Consider the following 24,522-nt stretch of genomic DNA (forward strand, 5'->3'; position numbering starts at 1 on the left):
TACTTACTATATAAATACATTGTATCAGTATACTGTGGTAAAGACTACTGAAATGATACCACGGATACGTACTTACTATATAAATACATTGTATCAGTATACTGTGGTAAATACTACTGAAATGATAACACGGATACGTACTTACTATATAAATACATTGTATCAACATGATGTGGTAAAGACTACTGAAATGATACCACGGATACGTACTTACTATATAAATACATTGTGGTGTGGTGTAGCCAATTTGAGTTACAACAGCTCTGTCTATTTTATACATGCATCGATATCAACATATTGTGGTATAGTCTACTGAAATAGTAACAGGTGATCTATAAATACACTGTTATCGACAAATTGTGGTATAGACTACTTAAATGATATCAATTGAGTTTAATGGTATCAACATATTGTGGTATAGACTTATTTAATGATATCAATTGAGTTTATATTAGAAACACAATAATATTAACAAATTTTGGTATATGCTACAATTGTACCTCAATGATTATAACTTTCTTTTCAGAGATGATTTTGTTTCAAAAACTGACATCTTATTTGATGACTGTACTCTAGTTTTACTTGTAAACTACACTAAATCAAAATGTGTCTCTTTTTTGCGACGTGTGATCCTGTGTGTTCATTACAAAGTCTGGGAAGTAGGGCATTTCTTCGCTCTTGTTATATATTCTTTTTTATTTGATAATAAGTCGATTTGTTCTGTTACATATATATATATATGTTTTTATGAACAGTTCTTCGTTATTATGTTCTGTACTAGGTTTCTTTGTAGGTATGATAGGGCAGTATTATGCTCTGTTTGTATGTACAATACTTCGTCATTATGTTCTGTACTAGGTTTGTTTGTAGGTATGATAGGGCAGTATTATGCTCTGTTTGTATGTACAATACTTCGTCATTATGTTCTGTACTAGGTTTGTTTGTAGGTATGATAGGGCAGTATTATGCTCTGTTTGTATGTACAATACTTCGTCATTATGTTCTGTACTAGGTTTGTTTGTAGGTATGATAGGGCAGTATTATGCTCTGTTTGTATGTACAATACTTCGTCATTATGTTCTGTACTAGGTTTGTTTGTAGGTATGATAGGGCAGTATTATGCTCTGTTTGTATGTACAATACTTCGTCATTATGTTCCGTACTAGGTTTGTTTGTAGGTATGATAGGGCAGTATTATGTTATATCTGTCTGTATGTATAATCAGTCGTTGTCATGTTTAGCTATATTGTGGTGGTGAGAATATATTTGCTTTAAATATTCCTATCAATATTTTTATCCTATTTGAAATTGATAGTTTTTGGGTAATCTCTATCGTGTTGTTATTCAGTAGATATATGTTATGTATTTCGTCCGTTATTTATTTTTCGTTGATTGGATCTCATTTATATCTGTTTAAGTTATGCTCGTTTTATGAATATATATTTGTAACTTGTGTCTTGCCTATGATATACTCAGACACTTGTTCTAGCAAGTGATAAAATAGGATGCCAATGCTTCCTTGAAGCCCTCATCATCAGACCTCTTTGTTTCATTGTCTAAATATATTGACGCTTAAGAAATATTTGTATGATATCCTGTTTTCTGAATGTAAGTACAATATGCTGTTTCAAGAATCATAAATGCATGCATAATCTGCAAATTGTAAAATATGTCAAAATCTTTATAACTCTTTACCTAGTCAAGTCGTCATCGAATTCATGGATGAAAACATGTTGCTATGAGACAGGAACACAATGCGTTAGTGTTCGGGTAAAACAGAATGGTATCGCATAAAAAGAAGGTATTTCAGAGAAGGACACTCCGCATGCCCCAAAGGTCTATTTGTGTGTCGTTGATATCGTTTGTTGTTGAAAACTTAATGTTTTTATTATCATTTTATTGTTTACGAATAATCAAGTGCTGGCCATAGTTTCCATGGAAGATTTCCTAATATCAGTTTATGTTTTTCTTTGTAAAACCTTAAGCTATAATGAATAATCATGAAACTGTGGCCCTGAGTTTTCTATGTTTTGAAAAGGGATATTTTGATCAATACCTCTGATATAAATGCAAGTGTGTGTGTGTGTGTGTATAGTTCGCAAACTTCCCTTTTAGAAATGATGCTGCTAGTCGTAAACTTTGAAATACTCCGCCAAGATTTGTTTGGTCAATACACTTTGTAAGTTTTGTGTGTTTTTAACGAATTCTGCGCTACAATGGATTTGTACTTGATCTGCTTCAATAAAATATTGTGCTTTTTTTCTTTTAAAAGTGTGTATACGTAGTAACAACATGTAATGCTTTTAACTGTTTCAAGCTAAATATGTCACTGTCGCAAGCTTGTGGATTAAGGGATTTTACGAGTGATATGTCAAAACAGCTAAATATTTTTTATTTTTTTTAATATTTTTCGTGTTTCATTACACATGGATCAGAACAAAAGTGGTTCAGGTTTCTGAGCTAGAATCAGACACTGTAAAGAAGCAATTAGGTGGATTGTGACCGCATGTATAACGTGTATATTGTAATATAAGGTAATTGATTCCTGATATTGTAAGGGGGGGATGGCATTCTTATGTGTATACCGTAGGGGAAAGTATATAATCTTCCGTCCCTAAAAGGTATGACACAGGAACTGTATCAGTGGGCATTTATAAGTAATACGCATGTCAATAAGTGTATTATTAATACATGCAGTATCATTTTCTATTGCAATCTCATTGGCCAGATATTTTATAAGTGACTAGTCCTCAAACTAATTAATACCAGCTTGCCAGTTAATATATATTTATGATTTAGCCTTTACATGACTCTTTGCATCAGTTATTCAATCTCGGAAAAGGTGTGAGAAGTTACTTTCAGTTATACAAATTTGAATACATATAATCGAACAAACTTCACGCGTTTTCCGGCATATTTTGAAGGACAACAATATCATTTATGAATTTCTGTCTTTCATTTATTAATGTACAATATAATAGAACAGTCACGGGTTTTAGTTATGATCAATGTGACTAATGAAACCGAAAAACATATTGTTAAAATCTGTTTTCATGGTCATACAACAAAAGGCCGTATTTGTATAATAGCCACTATTAACAAATTGTGATCGTCGTAATAAATCAAATTGAAGAATTTAACAGCTCGTGTATGGCCTGTGCTTGAAGTATAGTCACGGAAGTGTTATTTACTAAGAAGTCATGTTTGAAGAGTATGTGCAAACGTGCTTTGTTTGAAGTGTATAAACGTATGTGTTATGCTTAAGGTTTATGTATAGATGTGTTATGTGTGAAGAATATGCAAACGTGTTATGTTTGAAATATGTGTACACATGTGTATGTTTGAAGTACAGGTACACATGTCTAGTCTTTGAAGAACAATGTACATTTACACATAAGTGATGAGTATCATGTTAGTGGATACTGCATGGCCATATGTGATGTTTATTTACTTTAAGCTAATGGGATGTGCCTCTATGTAATTTGCAACAGTAAGATTTTATTTGTTTTAGTGTTCACACGTATGCATGGAGTGGATGTTTGCTAGTTTAGAACGTGTGGGGTAAACTAGAAATAAAATACACATCTTCAGTTGAATTGATTTTTGCGTTATATTTTTCATATTTATAAAGTTTTGTGCATCTTGTAACGTCCTGTGATTAACTGAGAAATTCATACCATTAAATCAACATTTGTAAGTGTATCTGTACTACAATTCGTTAACCTCTGGCAATATGATCAGATATATATGCTAGAATTAAATATTTGTTGTGGACCCAAGGGTCACTAATCTCCCTTGAGGGAAAAGTATGCTATATTGTTACATTATTTCTTTTGTATTCCACTTCATTGCAGTTGTACCAGGTATATATATATATAATATATATGGGTCAAAGAAGTAGAGGCACATGCATTATTCCTGCAAACCAAAAGAGGCGACTAAGTGGGACCCTCTGCTGTGACTTAGTTCCATCGCAGTATTGAGAGGCGACTAATGAGACATTCCGTAGCAGATTGGAGATTTTTCACATTTACCGGGCCAGATTTCCAAATGCACATGTTCCACGTTTTGGATATCTCTCATTGACTCACTTTATATGACAGTGCATCTTGCGCAAGAATAGGCCCTCTACATCGGCGTTCCTTGACCGCGATGCTCTCAGCTTAATTGCTGCCTTCGGCTGTCTTTAGCCGAAGGGACCATTGGTTATATATAATAGCTATATTTTCAATTATAGTATAATCAATTTTATCTTCTTGTAATATGATGTATATGTACATGTAACTGTTCTGTTTCACTGTGTCTTGAAAAAGGAGCGGATCGCTCCGAAAATTTGACAACCTAAACTTGTCCACACTGTTGGAATTACTTCTTTGCCCCATATATATATATATATATATACATATTATTGGTCAAAAGCATCAATCTGTCGGCGAATCCACAGTCAAAAAGCAATATATGGATATGACAACAACAAATAATTTTGATGCAACTCAAGTGATCATTGTTTCAATTTCAATTGTTTTCAACATACAGTGACATCTTATATAATTACTTTACCACAATTTGTAAGAAAACATCCGTGGCTTAAACATTTTACGTTTGTAACAGATAGGTTATCATTGTTTGTTTCTAATAGTGAAAATCGTTATCAACAGCCGAAGTCTGCTTCCCGTCGGTGTCTGCTTCCCGTCGGTTTCAACTAAAGATAGTGCGTCATAAATGACTTTCTTGAAAGACCCAATGCTTCGTTTTGATAAAAATGTATCGGCACAGTAGGAAAAGTACTCTGATCGAATGTTGAAGTATTAATTCTCCCGTAGATCGAACCCCTGAATAAACTCTTAGACGTCATAATTAAAACACATAGTATCTTTTTTAAAACTAGCCGAGTTTGTGTGACAGGCGGGATTATCTTCTCAGCAAACATTCAGCCAATATTGAGGTAAAGTTATACAACTTTAAAAAATGACGAGCCAACATCCATAGGGATCTTTTCCAAAGCACTTACAAACACATACAGTAACCTCTTTTTGATTTTATTTAGGGTATAACCGTAGCACAACTAGACAACGATACGCCCATTGGCCAGTTAGCTCAGTTGGCTAGACCGACAATCAAACGATCAAAGTTTCGGGGTTTGAACTTTAGTCTGGCCCAGTTGTATTTTACCGCCAGAACACTGTTATTGATATTTCTATTTTTAATTTCATCTTTATTTATTTTTTTGTCATAATAGTCCCGCAAGTCATGGGTTTCTTTTCAGAAATGATTTATTAAACAAATAGACAAGACAGAACAAATGTTGTCAGTGCATAGTTATAATATTTTGACGTATTAACGGGGATCTTTTAATACAGATTATTGTTAATCTCATTTTTTCTACATTGATAATAGCATTGGGACTTTAATTTGCAATATTTGTTTGGAATAATTTGCTAGCAATATCCGTCTTACTTTTCTCAACACCAGAAGTAACGGCTACATTATTAGTCCCCCATCGGTTCCCGAGCGGACTATAGGTTTGCACTTCGTCCGTCTGTCCATAACGTTCGTCCGGGGCAATATACTATTTCACATGGAGTAGCCAGATTTGGTGTACCGGGACATCTTGGGATGGAAAAGAGGAGAGTGCAAGAATTAGATCACTTTGACCTCACTGTGACCTATGCTTTGACCTTTGATTTTAACTTTTGAAACTATTTCACCTGAAGCAACCAGATTTGGTGTACAAGAACATCTTAGGGTGGCGGAGTGTAGAGTGCAAGAATTAGGTTACTGTGACCTATCACTTGACCTTTGACCTTTACTTTTGAAAACGTTTGTCCATTAAATATCTTCTATACTATTTCACCTGGAGTGACCAGATTAGTGTGAACAATGACATCTTGGGATGGCGAATGCAAGAAGTAGGTCACTATGACCTCACTGTAACCTATGCTTTGAACAGTAGTTACATCCTGACATAAGTGTACTGTTTGTTAGATATAGAAATCATTATCGGTGGGAGACTATTAATTGCCTTGCAATACTTAGCCTTGTTTGTCTACCTGTGGTTGACTGGTAGCTAGCTCCTTCCTCAAGTAACCAGTCGGCGAGGACACGACAGTTGTTCAAGCAGGAGTCGTATAAGAGTAGTTAACATTTCCAGTGTATGTGAAAATATTAGCTGTTATGGTCACAATATGATAACTGATGAAAAAGGTTACTCTACGTGTTCAACTTTTACAATCCAATGGCAGTCCTCATTGTTTCATTAACGTATTTCTACGTTAAATGACAAACAATGAGGTATGTAAATGATAAGCTTTATTCGTCGTTAGCAAAAAAATATGGGTGTTTTTTGTGATGAGTTTTTCGATGAAGTCGTAAATGAAAGATGTTAACATTAACAGAGGAGACACATAAACAAAAACAAAAAATACATCATGACCCTACAAATTCGCGTATGCAAAGTAATGATGTCAACATGACACATCAATCGAGACAATGGTGATGCTTAGATCATGCTCCTGATAAGCGAATCAACTGGAACGTGGAAGCAAAACTTCGTTTCAGTTTATTTATTGTTAATTTAATTATTTCATTTATTTATTTTTTAATATATGATTGCCATATTTTTAAAACTTTCTGCGACAAACCACCTGAGATTTCGTTTAATCATTTTTACAAATAAAGAGATCAAATGAATTGGTTGACTATCCGAGCATATTCGAATACAAGTAATCCTGATTAATCGTCTGATAATCCAAGCCGATTGCGTGCATTACTGGTTCATTTTACACATAATACAATGCGATCTATGTCACTCACTACACAACCGGGATGACAAAAGGAGATAGGGAGTATAAAGACACTCGCTGATGACGCTTACATTCATATCGATTTGTCCATCCCAATAGGAGGTCATTTGGGTATATGTATGAAGATATCGTAATAAGAGTAAGCTTACATTGTAGGAATGACACATTACAACTGAGGTAAGTGCATTGATTTTACTGAGGATATTTTAACACTGTGTAAGCAAGCCGTCATTACGTTTTTCTTCATATGGTGTACGGTGACCAATTATTAGAACTTATATATTATCAAGCTTAAAAAGGATCGTGAACAAGTTCAACCTGCGTGACAACATATATTTCTTGTAATACATTACCGTCATATATTTGTTGAGATATTGATAAATTTATAAATAATGTTAGTTGTCTTATAATATTTATTACGTTTTTGCCAGTGAAATATCGGATTCTATCAACTTGATAAAACTGATATCTTTTACACTGTGACAAATATCAAAAGTGATATTTTCACAGTGTGAAAATATCATTTTTTGGTATTGACCAATCATAACGGTATCTTCTATTCAGATTAAAATGAAGCGACGGTAGAATAAGTGGTTGCTATGGTAAATGTGTGGTACACACACGAAAGTATTTACAATAATATACAATTAAAACCCTTTTTATAAGCAATCATACCAGAAAATAACAGAAAACGTCGGAACTGCGTTGAGTATCCCATTCAAAATGGCGCGCAGCCTTGTTGTCAAGCGTTACGTCATTATAATATGGCGCTAATTATTACGCTTCTGATTCCCGCCCTTATTTAATGCATTATATTTCGCATATTTTATGCTTAAAAATGTAATAAATAGAAAATTTAATTGTGTTTTCAGTAATAACAAATATATTTCACTCGTTTTGCTAATATTTTGATATTTTTCACTCGTGTTACGCAATCGTGATATATATCAACATATTTTCCACACTCGTGAAACATATTTGTTATTACTGAAGACACCATTAAATATCCTCTATATCATCAAAACGTACATCTGATGTGATCAATATGGCAGTGTGTATTAAGCGGAAACCCATTGTTTCTTGATATTTACTTAATAACAATGACTTAAAATATAACGAGACTGGGATCTCAATCTAGGACATTCTATTCGAAAACAGACGAATGTTTTCTGTCTTTCAAATCTTTATTGTATTGATTGATACTCTTTGAAAATATAAATAGGCATTGCAAAACATTGATTTGTTAATACAGAATTCTGACCAATATGTACTACTAATGTTGTAAGTAAAAACTATTCTAACGATGCATTGCTGCTGTAATTTTTTTATATCCCACATTTTAAACTCTTTCTTTTTGCAATTTATTAAAACCGTGTCTATATATGTTTTGTTTAAAACGTTTCCCATTTTGACATTTTGACAAATTCTGTTGATTCATTTTATAGAAACATCTATAAATGACAATACAAGAATTTCTAGGGGTCATGCCAAGTTCGATTTTATATGCCAATACAGACCATATACGTTGTACTTGTATGAGAGTACCACTTCAGTGTATACAATACTTATTTTGGACGTTTTGTTAAATGACTATGAAGGTAGTGTTTTTACACCTAGAGCGCCATACAGTGGTTAACATTGATTCATTCCAAAATGTATAAATGTGCTGAGGGGCTTATAGAGATTAAATAATGAGACCAATGCCGAATTTGATTAAATATGCTATATATTAGGTGTCATGAATTGTCGAGTGCATGGTACATTGACATGAAAACATATGCTATTGATTTACCCACCTATTAACTAGTGACTTTTTTTCAATTTCTGCAAGTCATATTCTTTATATTGGTTTAGAGCGCCTGTCTGGCTTAGATATACAATTTTTATATATAATTTGTTAACTTACCCGTTTTATGTACTTGTCCGTAATTTGTATTTTCGTGTTCATTTCTGCTCTTCCATACACGACATCTCCCAACACGGTCGTCCGTGTATATTGCGATCACATATATACGCGGACATTACGTGTAATTTTGATACGGGTGGTGCAATTTGTACATATGTATTATCTCCATACACATACTATAACAGTGACTTGTACACGGACTTTTTGAACATATAATTTGTTTTTTCAACAGAAAAGTATGATATCTGCCATACTCGTATGCGTATACGTTGCGTATACGTATACGTGTTATCTGGAAAAAAACTTATACTTACTTCAAATTATATATACCAAGTGGCAACCTATATGGTAAAGGAATAGTTAATAGTTAACAGTTTAAAGTAGAAATTGAGTGAGTCATACAGTTTTAAAGAAAGTCGTAACTATTTCTCCTTATATTATCGGAAACCCTAATGTATCCCTACTGTATTATTTAATTACCAGTGTCCAATAAAAGCGTGTTCCAAACTCAATACAGTATCGAGATTCGATCGACACAGTGAATCGAGTTGCACTGTTACAGTCTTTATCATTAAGTAAGTGGTGAAATAAAAATCAATGCTAGCCAGAAGAAATCCAAGAAAAGTAAATGCGCACATATTCACACCATATGTAAAAGGTTTATAAGGCATAATGCAAATTTATGGTGATCCAACATTGATTGTCGATGATTTTCTTTTTTTCTACTTACCAACAAATATATTAGCAAGATTAAGAAATGCTACAGCTGTAACTATGTGAAGTATCATTATGTGTATTTGGTATCCCTGAACTAAGAATATATGGACAGAAGTGACCATTATTGTACCTTATCTATGTCACAGTGTATCAGATTCGTTTAAACATATCACGTTACCAGAATACAAAAGACTTTATCCCAGGCGATGCGCGCATCATCGATGGATAATGTGACCACATGGATGGCAACGGACGAAATGTTTTTTCCTTAACCTGTGGGATTCGGGGGGGGGGGGTTAAAATACGTTCATTATATCTTAAATTCGATCAGATCAGAACATCAAACCTTTGAACAAGGACGTTCCACTGCTAAGAGCTGCAAATGCATCCACAAGAGGATGCAACATCCGGTCGGGGTTCCTCAAGATTGCCATGCCAACAAACAAACGGTGGACATAAAAGTATCCCAAACAAGGTATAGCAATACAGGGGGAAACCTGTATGTCATTTAATTCTTTCGGACATGGGACGTTGTTACCTGTAAGATGTTATAACGTTTCACTAGTATTTGCGATTTTTTTGTGATTGTGAGAAAACACCAAATTTCCTGAGCGTTTGAGAGTAAGTCCGAACTTAAGTGCAGGAAAAATAAACGAAAGGGACACCAAGTAAAACGCCCGACTTACTTAAAAAAATCAACGGATAATTGAAGGAAAAAAGGTATTTAAAGACGGTTTTGTTAGGAAAGAAGATGGCATGGAAGAAATCAAAAGCATTTTTGCTCCACGCAAGCTACAATACGAAGGCATAGGACGTGGAAAGAATAAGAAATTTAACAAAACAAGACAACGATTGTCATCGTTAATATTTTGCGAGGATGAGAAGACATTCTATAGAAAATATAAATCATTGGAGAAATATGGAAATATATACAAGACGATCAGGATAATATTCGACCCACACGTGAACAGGGAATCTTATTGAGAGAAGATGAAAATCTAGGAGAAACCCATGGACCTGGAAATTAAATTTAGAGGACAGGAACCTTCACTTAACTGGAAAAAAAATCAGTTGCTCACCAAATAGGAAAGGATTCAAACACATAGGAATTATCAAATCCCAACCAACACCAGTAGACAATGTTGATAAATAACAAATTATGTACAATAAATTTAAAGCTAAAACAGATACTGACAAAAAAATCGGCACAAATGGGGTAGATATGCACAAACAGCGCTATAATCCTTCATGTAGAAAATAGTTTCAGGGAACAGCATTCAACCTCATGTCAGGTTTAATAAATAAATAGGTCATGTTTTTTCAAGGAATATTTTTTATAAGTATTGAGGGAGTTAATGGAATACCATGATCCTAGCATATGTATATAAATAGGATAAAAATATCCTACCCTAGGGTACAGAATAGTTTTTAGCGAAATTATGTACCCAAGAATGGGGCATTTCTATCCTACCTTCGCATATGGTAGAGTTACATTTTCATGCAACGATTACCCATTTATTTGAATAAGATGTGTAACCACCAACTAGAGGAAAACATATCAACATTTCCAATCTCTAATAGTGAACCGATTTTAAAATGTTCTATACAACTGGAAAGAGCGTGACACATACAAACTTCAAACTGCAAAACAAATGAAAATAAAATAAAATAAAGCTTCTTCAGCAACGCCTTCACAAAAAAAGGGATATGCTACACCTTACAGTAAGGACTATTAAGTTTAATTTTGTGAAATAGGAAATCAAATAACGATATTTTATAACTTGTCAAATACTTTTGGTATCAAAAATCATCGGGGTGCAGATGACATCCATATAAACGTTTTAACAGAGGCAGAACATTTCTTACTGAAACAACTTTTAAACCAATTTTAACTTACCGTTACGTACGGGCCATCTACCACGAGAGCTGAAGAAGGGAAGGATTATAGCCGTTTTCAAGAAAGGGGGTAAGCGTTAAGCAGGAATATACCGGTCTGTTCATCTAACTAAAGTTATATGAAACTTCTTAGAAGTTCGCGGTTTGGATATTTTTTGGGCGTTGAGGGAGGGGGAGGGGGTCACAGCCAAGAAAAATCAAGTTGTCGACTTAACGAAAAACATTAATAAAGAGGTTAGTATCAAGAAGTTGTGTGGTACTCTTCAACACAGGAGGGTTTAAAGCAATGCCAAAATAATAATAACCCAATTAAAGCGTTCATTTACATATTACCATAGTAATAACCATAGAAAGCTTTACACAATAAATGTCAAGATTGTAAATACTTAATATGGCTGTCGGGTGGCGCAGGTGATAACTCACTCGTTTCTTCACCAAGGTGGCCGGGTCCCCCGAAAAGGTATGGGGTCACCTGCATAACCACGCCTGTTTTTTTCCCGTGTACTCCTGTTTCCGCTCAAATTAAGACCCTCTGTATGCTATCATCTTGCCCATAAGTGTGATTAATATCAATTGATTAACTTGTTTCATAATTGTTGTGAAAGTTTCAAGTTTTCTGTAGTTCCAACGAAGGTCTGGAGGCCAATTTTGAAATGAAATTTGTATTGTTAGATAATGAAATAATATGGTTTGTAAGTAAAATCATAAATGTAGATAATGAAGTGTTTAATTGAAAGTGATAACAGATCACTGTTTGTGCCATATATCCTTGTGGAAACACGTCAAATGGAATATTTCCCAGAACACGTTTCCAGAACTGAACCATAAAGAGCGGGAGAAATATGATTCACTTTAGGAAACCTTTACACCTCTATGCAATCTAGGAATAAATATTTGATAACATTGTTACCTACGTGTTCTTCCTGTAGTGCTTACCTGTTATAAATCATTTCACTATAATATGCACTAATTGGCTTCAGCCCACGGCTTTCTGTATTTTTTTCGTACATTACTTCATGACACATTTGAAAGATATGCATGGATGTACTCGCTGCTAATGCTAAGGTAATCATGACTTATTAAATGATGTTGTTCTTTTATTACGATGGCAACAAATTAATCCAATACATGTATATCACTATATACCGCAATCTAATTAAAATCAGATCTCTCACTTCGTTAACGTAGTGTACTGTAATGAGAGATCTGGTTTCAATTAGATTGCATATACCGCTTCATTGAGTGTTACAGTTTGAGTTTGACGTTCAAGTTATTGCATAATTTACAACAGAAGCGATCAACCATATCCATTGTTTAAAGTAATCATGTCTGTTAATGTAGTAATGTGTGCTAGCGTTTACAGGGCGCTCAGAATAACAACCAAATAGGGGCAGCTACCATTGCTGAAGTCACCTTCCCGTTAGAAAATCCAGATTATACCATTATATTCCTAGTGTCGTCAATTGTTATCATTCTGGTCGGCCTCGGTTTGATACAATGTAATAGGGTACATGTTTATGTTGCGTTAGTGATGAGTCAAATAGTTCTTCTTTTTTAACTTTCGTTTTCTTTTCGTATTTCCTATATACACGTATTTGCAAACAGGTCAGCAATTAAGATTTGAAACCGATGATTAATATTAAAAAAAAAATCTAAACGTGTGATTATTAGCTTCATATATATAACAGCTATATAGATTTTTATTTTTTTTTATTTTTCACTGATATAAGTTCACCAGTATTATACATACAGCTGTATATAATTATCTTCGTTCGGCATTACCTCGGGCTAGACTCTAAAGCGTGACAGTACTATTAATTACCTATCAAATAGATTGATATCTGGCAATATTTTTATATGCCCATAACGTTTTTGAATCGATGCAAGTTTTGTGTTGTCTCCCCATAATTAGTCTAATGATATATTGGTGTTGTACTTATAATTATACAGCAAATACCGCTCTCTGGTTTATAAATAAGAAGTGTTGATATAATCATAATGTGAATCTGTCATGAAAAACTGCATTAGTATTCGGAGAGAGTTAAATTCAAATAGCTCAACGTCGATGGTCACAATATAAACCAAAACAACGCCAGTGACCACGATCACTTCTCCGTTACACAACGCCAATGGTCGTGATATCAGTAATTCACCGTCGATGGTTATGGAAAAGAGCGCCATTGGACGTGATATCAGTAACTCACCGTCGATGGTTATGAAAAAGAGCGCCAATGGTCGTGATATCAGTAACTCCCCGTCGATGGTTATGTAAAAGAGCGCCAATGGTCGGGATATCAGTAACTCACCGTCGATGGTTATGAAAAAGAGCGCCAATGGTCGTGATATCAGTATCTCACCGTCGATGGTTATGAAAAAGAGCGCCAATGGTCGTGATATCAGTATCTCACCGTCGATGGTTATGAAAAAGAGCGCCAATGGTCGTGATATCAGTAACTCACCGTCGATGGTTACGTAAAAGAGCGCCAATGGTCGTGATTTCAGTAACTCACCGTCGATGGTTATGTAAAAGAGCGCCCATGGTCGTGATATCAGTAACTCACCGTCGATGGTTACGTAAAAGAGCGCCAATGGTCGTGATTTCAGTAACTCACCGTCGATGGTTATGTAAAAGAGCGCCAATGGTCGTGCTTTCAGTAACTCACCGTCGATGGTTATGTAAAAGAGCGCCAATGGTCGTGCTTTCAGTAACTCACCGTCGATGGTTATGTAAAAGAGCGCCAGTGGTCGTGCTATCAGTAACTCACCGTCGATGGTTATGTAAAAGAGCGCCAATGGTCGTGATATCAGTAACTCACCGTCGATGGTTATGTAAAAGAACGCCAATGGTCGTGATATCAGTTACTCACCGTGGATGGTTATGTAAAAGAGCGCCAATGGGCATTATGCTGTTTGTTTAATGTTGACATGGTTATTGTATAGGAAATATCGCTTAAAACATATTCCATTCAGACAGGACCATTTCCTTAATATATTATAATGAATAAAACATCTTTACATTGGACATTTCAGCTGATACTGCAGATGTCAATTTATTTTCAGTCAGTACTGATGACGGGATACATGATTTAATCGACAAACCATACGGGGGAATCGATAGTTAGATTCTAGATAAGCAGGATATGATATGGTTATATTACAATAAACATTACTCTCAATATAAAAAAAATCACATTGCTTTTCATGTAATGTACCAAATCCATGTGACATTAAATATTTACTTCGTGGATACTTCTTTTTCTGGTTGGCGAACAAATTCCTATCTATTCAATAAACCTGTACTCATTTATACTGATACTTTATACCACATTCGTCCTTTGTGGTAGGGGTAAAAACACAGGGACGATTACGTATATATAATATGCACAAATTACTAAATCAATTATATCCTTTTTAAAAATATGTACAGTAGCTCATGTTTCATGGAACTCCACTAAACTAGCTTGATGCAAACCAATAGACCGATCAATTGTGTATGGCCTTTGGGAGTCCCTGCATTACCACAAACTTGTTTCAGTAAATTGAATACCATTTTCATATGGAATGACTCAGACATATATTTTAACTGGATCATTCCCTTCCAGATAAAATATTATATTTCTGTCGCTGATTGCACACTGTCAAAGGATTGAAAATGCATACTTATGTGTCATATATAACTATGAAACGTAAACTCTGAACAAATATACCTCAGTTTAAATTATTATGTTATCAATTACGTAAGTATGTAAGATGAAGTTTGGCTTATAATGTTTATTGTTTATCATCCTGAGAATTGGATATGTATCATTTGTCCCAACACATTCCGAGATTTCCCCCATACTAAAAAATAATACTGTGAACTATAATTGTCCTCCATGATATAGGGTAACCAAAACGACCGCAGGTTTAATGAATGTTAGTTTAATTGGTCTCAGATCCATGAGAACAGAAACGATTAAAACATTTAAGCTATTGATAAGCTTTCAAAACCAGGCAAAGATATTGCTTCATTTCCTATTGAAGTCTTCATAGAAAATCATATTGTGGAATCCTTGTCGATCTCATCAAGAACAAAATATTTTAAAACCTTATACATACGACAACGCAGTGTCAACAACACACTGTTGGTTTGGGTCGATAATTAATAAATCAGCATATACTAGAGCAATGTTCAGACACTGTTTTTTAATATCTGTTCTATTTTTCAGGTGTATGCTACTTTACAACTCGTTAGAGGAGCTGTTGACATGGAGCGAGTGATGTTAAATGTGGGTGGCAGAATGTTTGAAACCACCTATGCCACGTTACACACCCAGCCGGAGACACGACTAGGAAAGCTTTCGATGGACTCCAATGAATACTGTGAGGAAACAAAACAGTTCTTCTTCGACAGGAATCCTGACTTTTTCAACTCGTTGTTGGACTTTTACAGGACAGGCGAACTTCATTTGCCGAGTTGTTACTGTGGTGCCAGCTTACGACACGAGCTGTCGTTCTGGGAGCTACAAGAGGAAGACCTGTCAGAATGTTGTCTCCAAGTATACTACAAATATGATAATGATAAAGAGACGATGAAGACACTAGAAGCATCTGTGTCAGTCCGGGATCTGGACTACACTGACAAGGAGTGTGCAGCCAGCACATTTGTGTGTGTGAAGCGGGCAATATGGTTGTTTCTGGATCAACCAAAGTCTTCCTTTCTTGCTAAGGTAAACTTCATGCAGCATTTTTTTAAATTTAAGCTTCCTTAATAGGTCATTATAGTTTCTAGACATAATTATCATAAACAAATTGTTTAATAATTCTAAATTTATGCCTCAAATTTAATCGTGATTTTCCCCTTTGCTAGATGAGGCCTTAGCTGCAATTCTAAAATAGAATGTGTCATGTTATAGATTTCGTCGCTTCACTTTATATAGTGATTGGTTTAATCGAGAAAAACTTAAGTTTGCTGCTTTGCTTTTTGTTCCTCTATCATATTGACACATTAAAAGCTATTCCATACAAAAACTCGTCACTTAACTTTAAAGACAATACATTTTTTATGAAAATAACTAAAATCTCATTACTAAAATCTAAATTATAAAATGTACTATTTGTGTAAAATCAATTACCCGCCAAACATATCGATCCTTACGGGAAATTATTAAGTTTCAACTTATATTTCCGTTGGGGCAATCTACCTCTATGTCGAGACTGGTACAAGTGTAAATATAAACACCACCCATGAAAGATTATTGTGTTTTCATCCGTATACTACTTTATTCATTATCATGGGTTTTCAATATGAGAATAAGCAATAAATAGTTAAGGACGACTCGAGAACAACATGAGAACATCTTGAAAATGGATTTTCTTAATTGAGAACGTATTTTGAACGTCTGCTAGGTGACGTCCTTAACCAGAAATAGTATCCACATAAAGGTGATCCGTTATAAACAGACCGTTATAAACAAATCATTATGAAGTTATGAACAAATAGTGTGAGGATAACACCATCATTTTAAGTCCAAATGTACACATGGAAAAGCCAATGAAGATAATATTGTTATTTCTGCATAGTTTTAGTGGAAATCTTTTATTAGTTTACGTTTGTCAAAGACAAAGGATCTCGATCATCATTGAGCCTACAAGTCGATTGAAAGATATGGTTTTTAGTTGATATTTCAATGGGGAAACATATAAGGTATTAGTATATAGAGGATAAACGGCTGATCACACTGTATTTTCAGAGTTTATCGTTCGAACAATATTCTCATCACTCACACGTGGATATAATCTCGATTTTATCCACGTGTTCTCGATCAGAAAATGGTTATTACGACAAACCCTGAAAATACAGTGTGATTATTGATCATTATCATCTATATACTACTTTATACCACCTACCGGTAGCATGATCAATTCATTATCATTGGTTGTCAGTATGAGAAGAAGTTGAGAGGGACTTGAGAACAACTTGAGAAGTACATGAGAACGGATTGTCCCATTCCCCCGCACTTGGGAACCGATTTTCTCAAAAAAGTACGTCTGCTCGCGCCAGATGACGTCCGAAACCGTAAATACACCACACAAAAGTGATCCGCGTAAGAAAATAGTCCGTCATAAACATATCAATACAAATTTACGGAAAAAAATATTGTGAGAATAACAACACCATATCAGGTGTAAATATGCATATGGGAAAGTCAATGACGATAGGATTGTTTTAGAAATATTTTTTCTACGTAGTTTTAAGGTTCATTGTATTCCTTCACGCAAAACTTTTTGTTTACGTTTGTCACAGGCGATCGTTGACTATTGAGCTTAGAAGTCATTTGGAAAACATGGTGTTTAGTTGAGTTTTTCAAATGGAGAAATATATAAGGTAGTAGTATATAGATGATAAATAGTTTATCATACAGTATTTTGAGTGTTTGTCGTTCGAACAATTTTCTCATCGCTCGCACGTAGATAGAATCTCGAGTCCACCTGCGTTGACCTCTCGCGATGTGAAAATTGTTCGAACGACAAACCCTGAAAGTACAATGTGCTAATCCTCACTGCTACTACGTTATATCCCTAAATGAATACTACATGTACAGTGTATGCATCTATCAGAGAATCACAGAGAACAATAGAGTATTGTGTTCGCAATACAGAAATAAATTCTTGCTGCATGTGACAAAAAGACACATTTGACAACCTAAAGTACATTTTGCGTACAATGCTTCTTTCTCGTCCTACCCGAACTGTTTGGGGAAAAACTGTATTTGTTTATCTATAATGTTACTGTTGTTGATATAAATTGTCCTACATAATATGTACAAACAAAATATTTGAGCCCGAAAATTTAAGACAAATTATAGTTTTTTTGTTTTAAAAATATGCAGTTGCATAATGATGTCAGTGAAATATCTGCAATGCTAATAGAAGGGGCATGCATCTTTTCACGCGAAAATACATGATATTTAAAACATGACATCATACATTGTATAGGAAACCTTTATCTAAAGCATGTATTCCAAATTTGCCTAGCATAAAGCTGAAATTCTAAAGCAGATTTAACAAATTTCCTATCCAAAGCAGATATATATAAATACTAGATAATTTCTATCAAATTTGCCCAGCATATAGAAGAAACCCTTAGCATAAGTAGCAAACCCTTCTAACATATAACAGAAATTTAAAAGCATCTACATTGTACAAGTATAACAGATAGGCCTTGTATATAGTTGAAAATAACCCCAAGGCACCAAGGTATTCCTAGCTCTTTTAAAAAACAAATTGCTGAAATCCCCAATCCTTTACCATATCATGTTAAAACCTATTTCTTAAAGCGATCAAGAAACCATCGTCCCTAAATACGAGTGATTGCAGTAGAGAGCATTAGTTTAGCGTACTAATACATTATTTAGTTCAGAAGTAATGGGTCGTGTTTAGGATATAGAAGAAATAAATTGTTAAATCCTGAATGCAGTGCTTGTTATATTTAATATTGTCTTAATTAAAATTGATTAATATTAAAAGCAAATAAGGTCTGCATTTTAGAAACATTGCAGGTACATCTAACTGACAAGTGCCACTGCCTAGGTACATGTAGTTAGCTATGTCAAATAATTCCCTGGAGGACGGAATCGATTATGAATAAATCATTAGTACTGTGTATGTAGCAATCTACGCTGACGAAATTGTTTTCTGAAAACAAATTATGTATGGTGATTGTTGGTCTACACACATGATGTAGCCATCAGACCGTATAGTAGTCAGTAGGTGCTCGGTAACAGTAATGATGTCCCGCGGACTTTTTTTAATGTTTCTTTCCATACCTCCCCAACAAAAAGTGTCCTGATGAATTTTCATATTGAAAAAAAAAATCAAATGATTTACATGTATAAATCAGTGCTACATTATATATCAAACGAAATTCTCTTGTAAGAGAAAATTTACAATAATAACCTCGTACGCTGAAATTGCTGCAGCGATCTATTCATATAATGATAACAATGTAATATGTAATTTGAAGTTCAGAGCTTTTATATGTGATAGAATAGATGATAACAAATATTGTAAAACATATGTGTTCATGAGTATTCCTAACAAACGATTGTTTCAAATAACTAGTAGACTGTATGTTACCATTTCCAGGAAAGTGGCCTTTTCGGCTACCCGTAGACTGTATGTTACCATTTCCAGGAAAGTGGCCTTTTCGGCTACCCGTAGACTGCATTACATCATATTTGGAATAATGCCCTTTAATGGAAATGTTGTAATTTCTATCACCATTTTCGGGATTGTGACCTTTCATTGTAACGGCTCTAGCATCGAACAGTTGACGAAACTAATTATTTAACTTCATAAACTGATAATTTATTTATCACATGTACATAACTGGCCCATTTACTTGGCCATGCGGCCACGACATAAATTTGCTATAACACACGTGTACTAACACCTAAAATTGCTGCGATTTATCAAAGACGTGGAAATATATTCCTTACGCCACTACAGGTGCCACTTCTGTTTAATAAACTTCATAATAAATTTTCTGTTATTTCAAATGAATTTGTATTATTATTTTAACATTATTATTTTCATTGCATATAAAACCATTCATTATTATAGAAAAGAAATCTGAAAGTACTTTGCACTGTGCGGAACGACAACACTATGATCGGAGTACTTTGTTTTGACCAATAAAGTATCAGCGGATAACACATTTAATCGTGTTTGAAGTTGTTTTCAAATTATGAATGTTATGAAATAAAAGCTTATCAAATTATTCAACTCAGTTTAATAAATTCAATATGACATGGAAACTCATGTATGATCCTCTATAAAAACCATTGACTGATATTTGCGTACATTTGGTATATCTGTAGCATTGCTAGCTTTCTAATTGGACTGTTGATTGAGAGGAATAATCATTTAAATCATGAGTATTTATATTTAATGTGAAATGGATATGAAACAAAGGAATGAATTTATGCTAGTTTGACTGGTATCAAATTGACTAGACAATGTCATTTGCGTTCAGAACGTTATAGTTTACAGTCAGTTTTCATGTAAAGTTGATTGTAATGGATAACAATAACCTTACTTTTGATAAATTGTATCAATTTCATGATATACTACATGAATTGCTCATGTTGTAGGGAAACACGATTCGCCGGGATAAATCATATTTCGCAAAGGTGAAGCTCGAGTGAAACATTATTGATCGAGGAAACACATAGACCCGTGTTTACCTACAGCAATATCTTTAATCAATACTTTACTACATTACCTTTAAATATCTACGATTTCAAATGATTGTTTCAAATACAATGTATAGTTAACGTTGATGCTTGGCACACGACCGGTAGAACGGAAACAGTATGTGTCAATAGAAGCTGTACAATGATGTCAACGAGTCGATATAAAGAAGGTCATTTATATTACATAGTTCTAGACAAATAATGGGAACTACGTGTAAGTCATGTCAGCTATAGTTCCTAAATATATTCGGTTTTACTAGGTCGAGTCGAACCTTACATATGTTTGTAATGTGTGAGTTTATATTTCCATTTTGATCAGAGCCGCTATTTATACGAATACTGTAGCATTTGAGAATTCATTTGGCTCATTGATTCCGTGCTAATAATAGTATACTGTAAGTACAACCATATGTTAATCTTTAATTTAAACATTTTGTTTCAGATGTTCAACTTCCTGTATTTCTTCGTGGTGGTAGTTTCTATTTTGATGTTCCTGTTTGGATCACATCCCTGGTTCCGGTACGACAGAGATTTTAGTGGGCACGACAATGATACGATAGTGTACTGGTTGGCAGAAGAAAACTGGGAAAATCCAAAAGAGAGGCTGGCCACTGTAACGGAGGTTTACCCAGCTCTCCTTTACATAGAGAGAACGTGTATGTTCTTCTTCACGGCCGAGCTTGTTCTCCACTTCTTAACGTCTCCTAACAAAAACCGATTTTTCGGCAGCTGGATGAACGCGTTTGACACTGTTCTCGTTATTATAATGCTAATTGTATTCGGTATGGAAACACGTCTTGAAGTTGTCATTTCCAGTAGGGCAGGAGCCATAGCTTATCTCTTATTTAAATCATCCATTATCTGCAGACTGTTCCGACTGTTTCGACTTGTAAATCAGTACAGCGCTTTGCGGATCCTATTTGCCACTTTGCGATCCAGTCTTAAAGAACTAGTGTTATTACTTGCGTTGTTTCTCATGTCGGTCACAATTTTCGCTGGATTCGTGTATTACGCCGAATTCGAGGAGCCTACTACTTTCCCAGACCTGTTCGTGGCAATATGGTGGGCGGTTATTACCATGACAACTGTGGGCTACGGTGATCAATATCCAAAGACACACGCTGGTCGTGCAGTAGGCGTCTGTTGTGCAATGTGTGGTCTCTTAATCTTGTCCATGCCTATCGCTATTGTCGCGTCAAACTTCAATGACTTTCACTTACGGAATAAAGACAGGGAACGATTTCTTCTTAGAAAGCAGAAAAGGACCAAAAAGTCATCTGTATCACCAGTTTCACTAAAAAAGAAAGCATGCTCAATGGCTTCCTTGGTTGGCAAGATAAACGCTACAGATGACGACAATGGGGGAAATGAACTTCGTGACTTTCACCATACCTGAAATGCCTCATGTTGATTTCTGATGGTGATGTTACTTTGTAGTCATACCGGTCTGTATGCATCAGTGACCTTGATTCATTACGTGACATTATGCTTAAGGTCGTTTATAAATGATCTTCAATTAACAATTATCGTTAGAATATGAAAAAAAGAAAGGTTATTAGATAAATGTTACCATGGCGTTAACGCACGAGACCAATTAGTCGATAACAAAAGAGTTAAAAATAACAGGGAACCAAACAAAACATGGAAAACAAAACTATAAAAAAACAAATCTCATATTTTACCGGCCGATTTGTTTATAATTTGGTTTATGTTGTGCGACAGCAAAGATTGTAAGGACAAAGTTTGAAGCAAGCTGTGTGTTTGGAAGTCTATTTATTTCCTTAATAAACTTATTATAAAGTCAATTACTTGCTAAAAGAGAAACCTGTATTATCAGTATTTAATTTACTTCCGATTTGAATAAAGTCGTTTCTGTTTGATCAGTATTATCAGTGTTTTGGTAAACATCAAGTCCTTGATTCAGCGTAAAGAGTAGATACATAACTGGCCATCCCAGGTGCGCAACAGCCTACTGAAGGTGTTTCTATGTCTTAAATCATTAGATATGCTGTTCCATACCTAGGCGGCAAAAAGTGACGAAACATTTCCTTCGTACATCTTTTTATTATGCCAACGTTATATCACATTACATAAACAGTCAGGACATACGATCTAAATTACATTCATTTTTTGGGGAAAAAAACTGCTGTCATAAAATATCTGTAATATCTCTGTCACTGCATGGTAAATACAACAAGTTTATTTATCGTTGTATATGAATAGTGTACCAACGTAAGCTCTGTAAAGCTATTATTACAACAAAGTGAAGAAGATAAAATATATAGAGTAGCATCTTATATCACTCTTTTATCATTGTGATACTACAGAGTCACACCCTAACATGGGGCTACTACCTCTCTCTTTGTTATACTCTCTAATCATTGTGATACTACAGAGTCACACCCTAACATGGAGCTACAACTTCTCTCTTTGTTATACCCTCTAATCATTGTGATACTACAGGGTCACACCCTAACATGGGGCTACTACTTCTCTCTTTGTTATACTCTCTAATCATTGTGATCCTACAGAGTCACCCCCTAACATGGAGCTACAACTTCTCTCTTTGTTATACCCTCTAATCATTGTGATACTACAGGGACACACCCTAACATGGGGCTACTACTTCTCTCTTTGTTATATTCTCTAATCATTGTGATACTACAGAGTCACACCCTGACAAAGGGCTACTGCTTCTCTCTTTGTTATACTCTCTAATCATTGTGATACTACAGAGTCACACCCTAACATGGGGCTACTTCTTCTCTCTTTGTTATATTCTCTAATCATTGAGATACTACAGAGTCACACCCTGACAAAGGGCTACTGCTTCTCTCTTTGTTATACTCTCTAATCATTATGATACTACAGATTAACACCCTAACATGTGGCTACTACTTCTCTCTTTGTTATACTCACTAATCATTGTGATACTACAGAGTCACACCCTGACAAAGGGCTACTGCTTCTCTCTTTGTTATACTCCCTAATCATTGTATTACTACAGAGTCACACCCTAACATGGGGCTACTACGACTCTCTTTGTTATACTCTCTAATCATTATGATACTACATGGTCACACCCTAACTTGGGGCTACTACTTCTCTCTTTGTTATACTCACTAATCATTGTGATACTACAGAGTCCCACCCTACCATGGGGCTCCTACGTCTCTCTATGTTATACTCCCTAATCATTGTGATACTACAGAGTCCCACCCTAACATGGGGCTACTACTTCCCTCTTTGTTATTCTCTATAATCATTGTGATACTACAGAGTCATACCCTAACATGAGGCTACTACGTCTCTCTTTGTTATACTCCCTAATCATTGTATTACTACAGAGTCACACCCTAACATGGCGCTACTACTTCTCACACCCTAACATGGGGCTACTACGACTCTCTTTGTTATACTCTCTAATCATTATGATACTACAGATTAACACCCTAACATGTGGCTAGTACTTCTCTCTTTGTTATACTCTCTGATCATTGTGATACTACAGAATCACACCCTAACATGGGGCTACTACCCCTCTCTTTGTTATACTCTCTTATCATTGTGATACTACAGAGTCACACCATAACATGGGGCTACTACTTCTCTCTATGTTATACTCTCTTATCATTATGATACTACATAGTCACACCATAACATGGGGCTACTACCTCTCTCTTTGTTATACTCTCTAATCATTATGATACTACAGATTAACACCCTAACATGTGGCTAGTACTTCTCTCTTTGTTATACTCTCTTATCATTGTGATACTACAGAGTCACACCCTAATATGGGGCTACTACTTCTCTCTTTGTAATACCCTCTAATCATTGTGATACTACAGAGGCACACCCTAACATGGGGCTACTACTTCTCTCTTTGTTATACTCTCTTATCATTATGATACTACATGGTCACACCCTAACATGGGGCTACTACTTCTCTCTTTGTTATACT

General features: G+C 34.9%; 1 protein-coding gene across 1 annotated transcript; it reads left to right on the forward strand.

Moving 5' to 3' along the window:
• The first annotated feature begins 15,525 nt into the window (after positions 1-15,525).
• On the forward strand, positions 15,526-22,397 carry LOC110455581 (potassium voltage-gated channel protein Shaw-like). Its single transcript, XM_021505771.1, has 2 exons — positions 15,526-16,031; positions 21,001-22,397. The coding sequence occupies exons 1-2, from the start codon at positions 15,570-15,572 to the stop codon at positions 21,952-21,954; spliced, it is 1,416 nt and encodes a 471-aa protein (XP_021361446.1). The 5' UTR covers positions 15,526-15,569; the 3' UTR covers positions 21,955-22,397.
• Positions 22,398-24,522: the final 2,125 nt, after the last annotated feature.

This window comes from Mizuhopecten yessoensis, unplaced genomic scaffold, assembly GCF_002113885.1.
Source record: "Mizuhopecten yessoensis strain PY_sf001 unplaced genomic scaffold, ASM211388v2 scaffold8299, whole genome shotgun sequence".
Lineage (NCBI taxonomy): Eukaryota > Metazoa > Mollusca > Bivalvia > Pectinida > Pectinidae > Mizuhopecten > Mizuhopecten yessoensis.

Coding starts and splice junctions, on each gene's coding strand:
- LOC110455581 (XM_021505771.1), top strand. CDS start 15,570: ATGGAGCGAGTGATGTTAAATGTGGGTGGCAGAATGTTTGAAACCACC. Junction 16,032..21,000: donor AGTCTTCCTTTCTTGCTAAG/GTAAACTTCATG, acceptor ATTTTGTTTCAG/ATGTTCAACTTCCTGTATTT.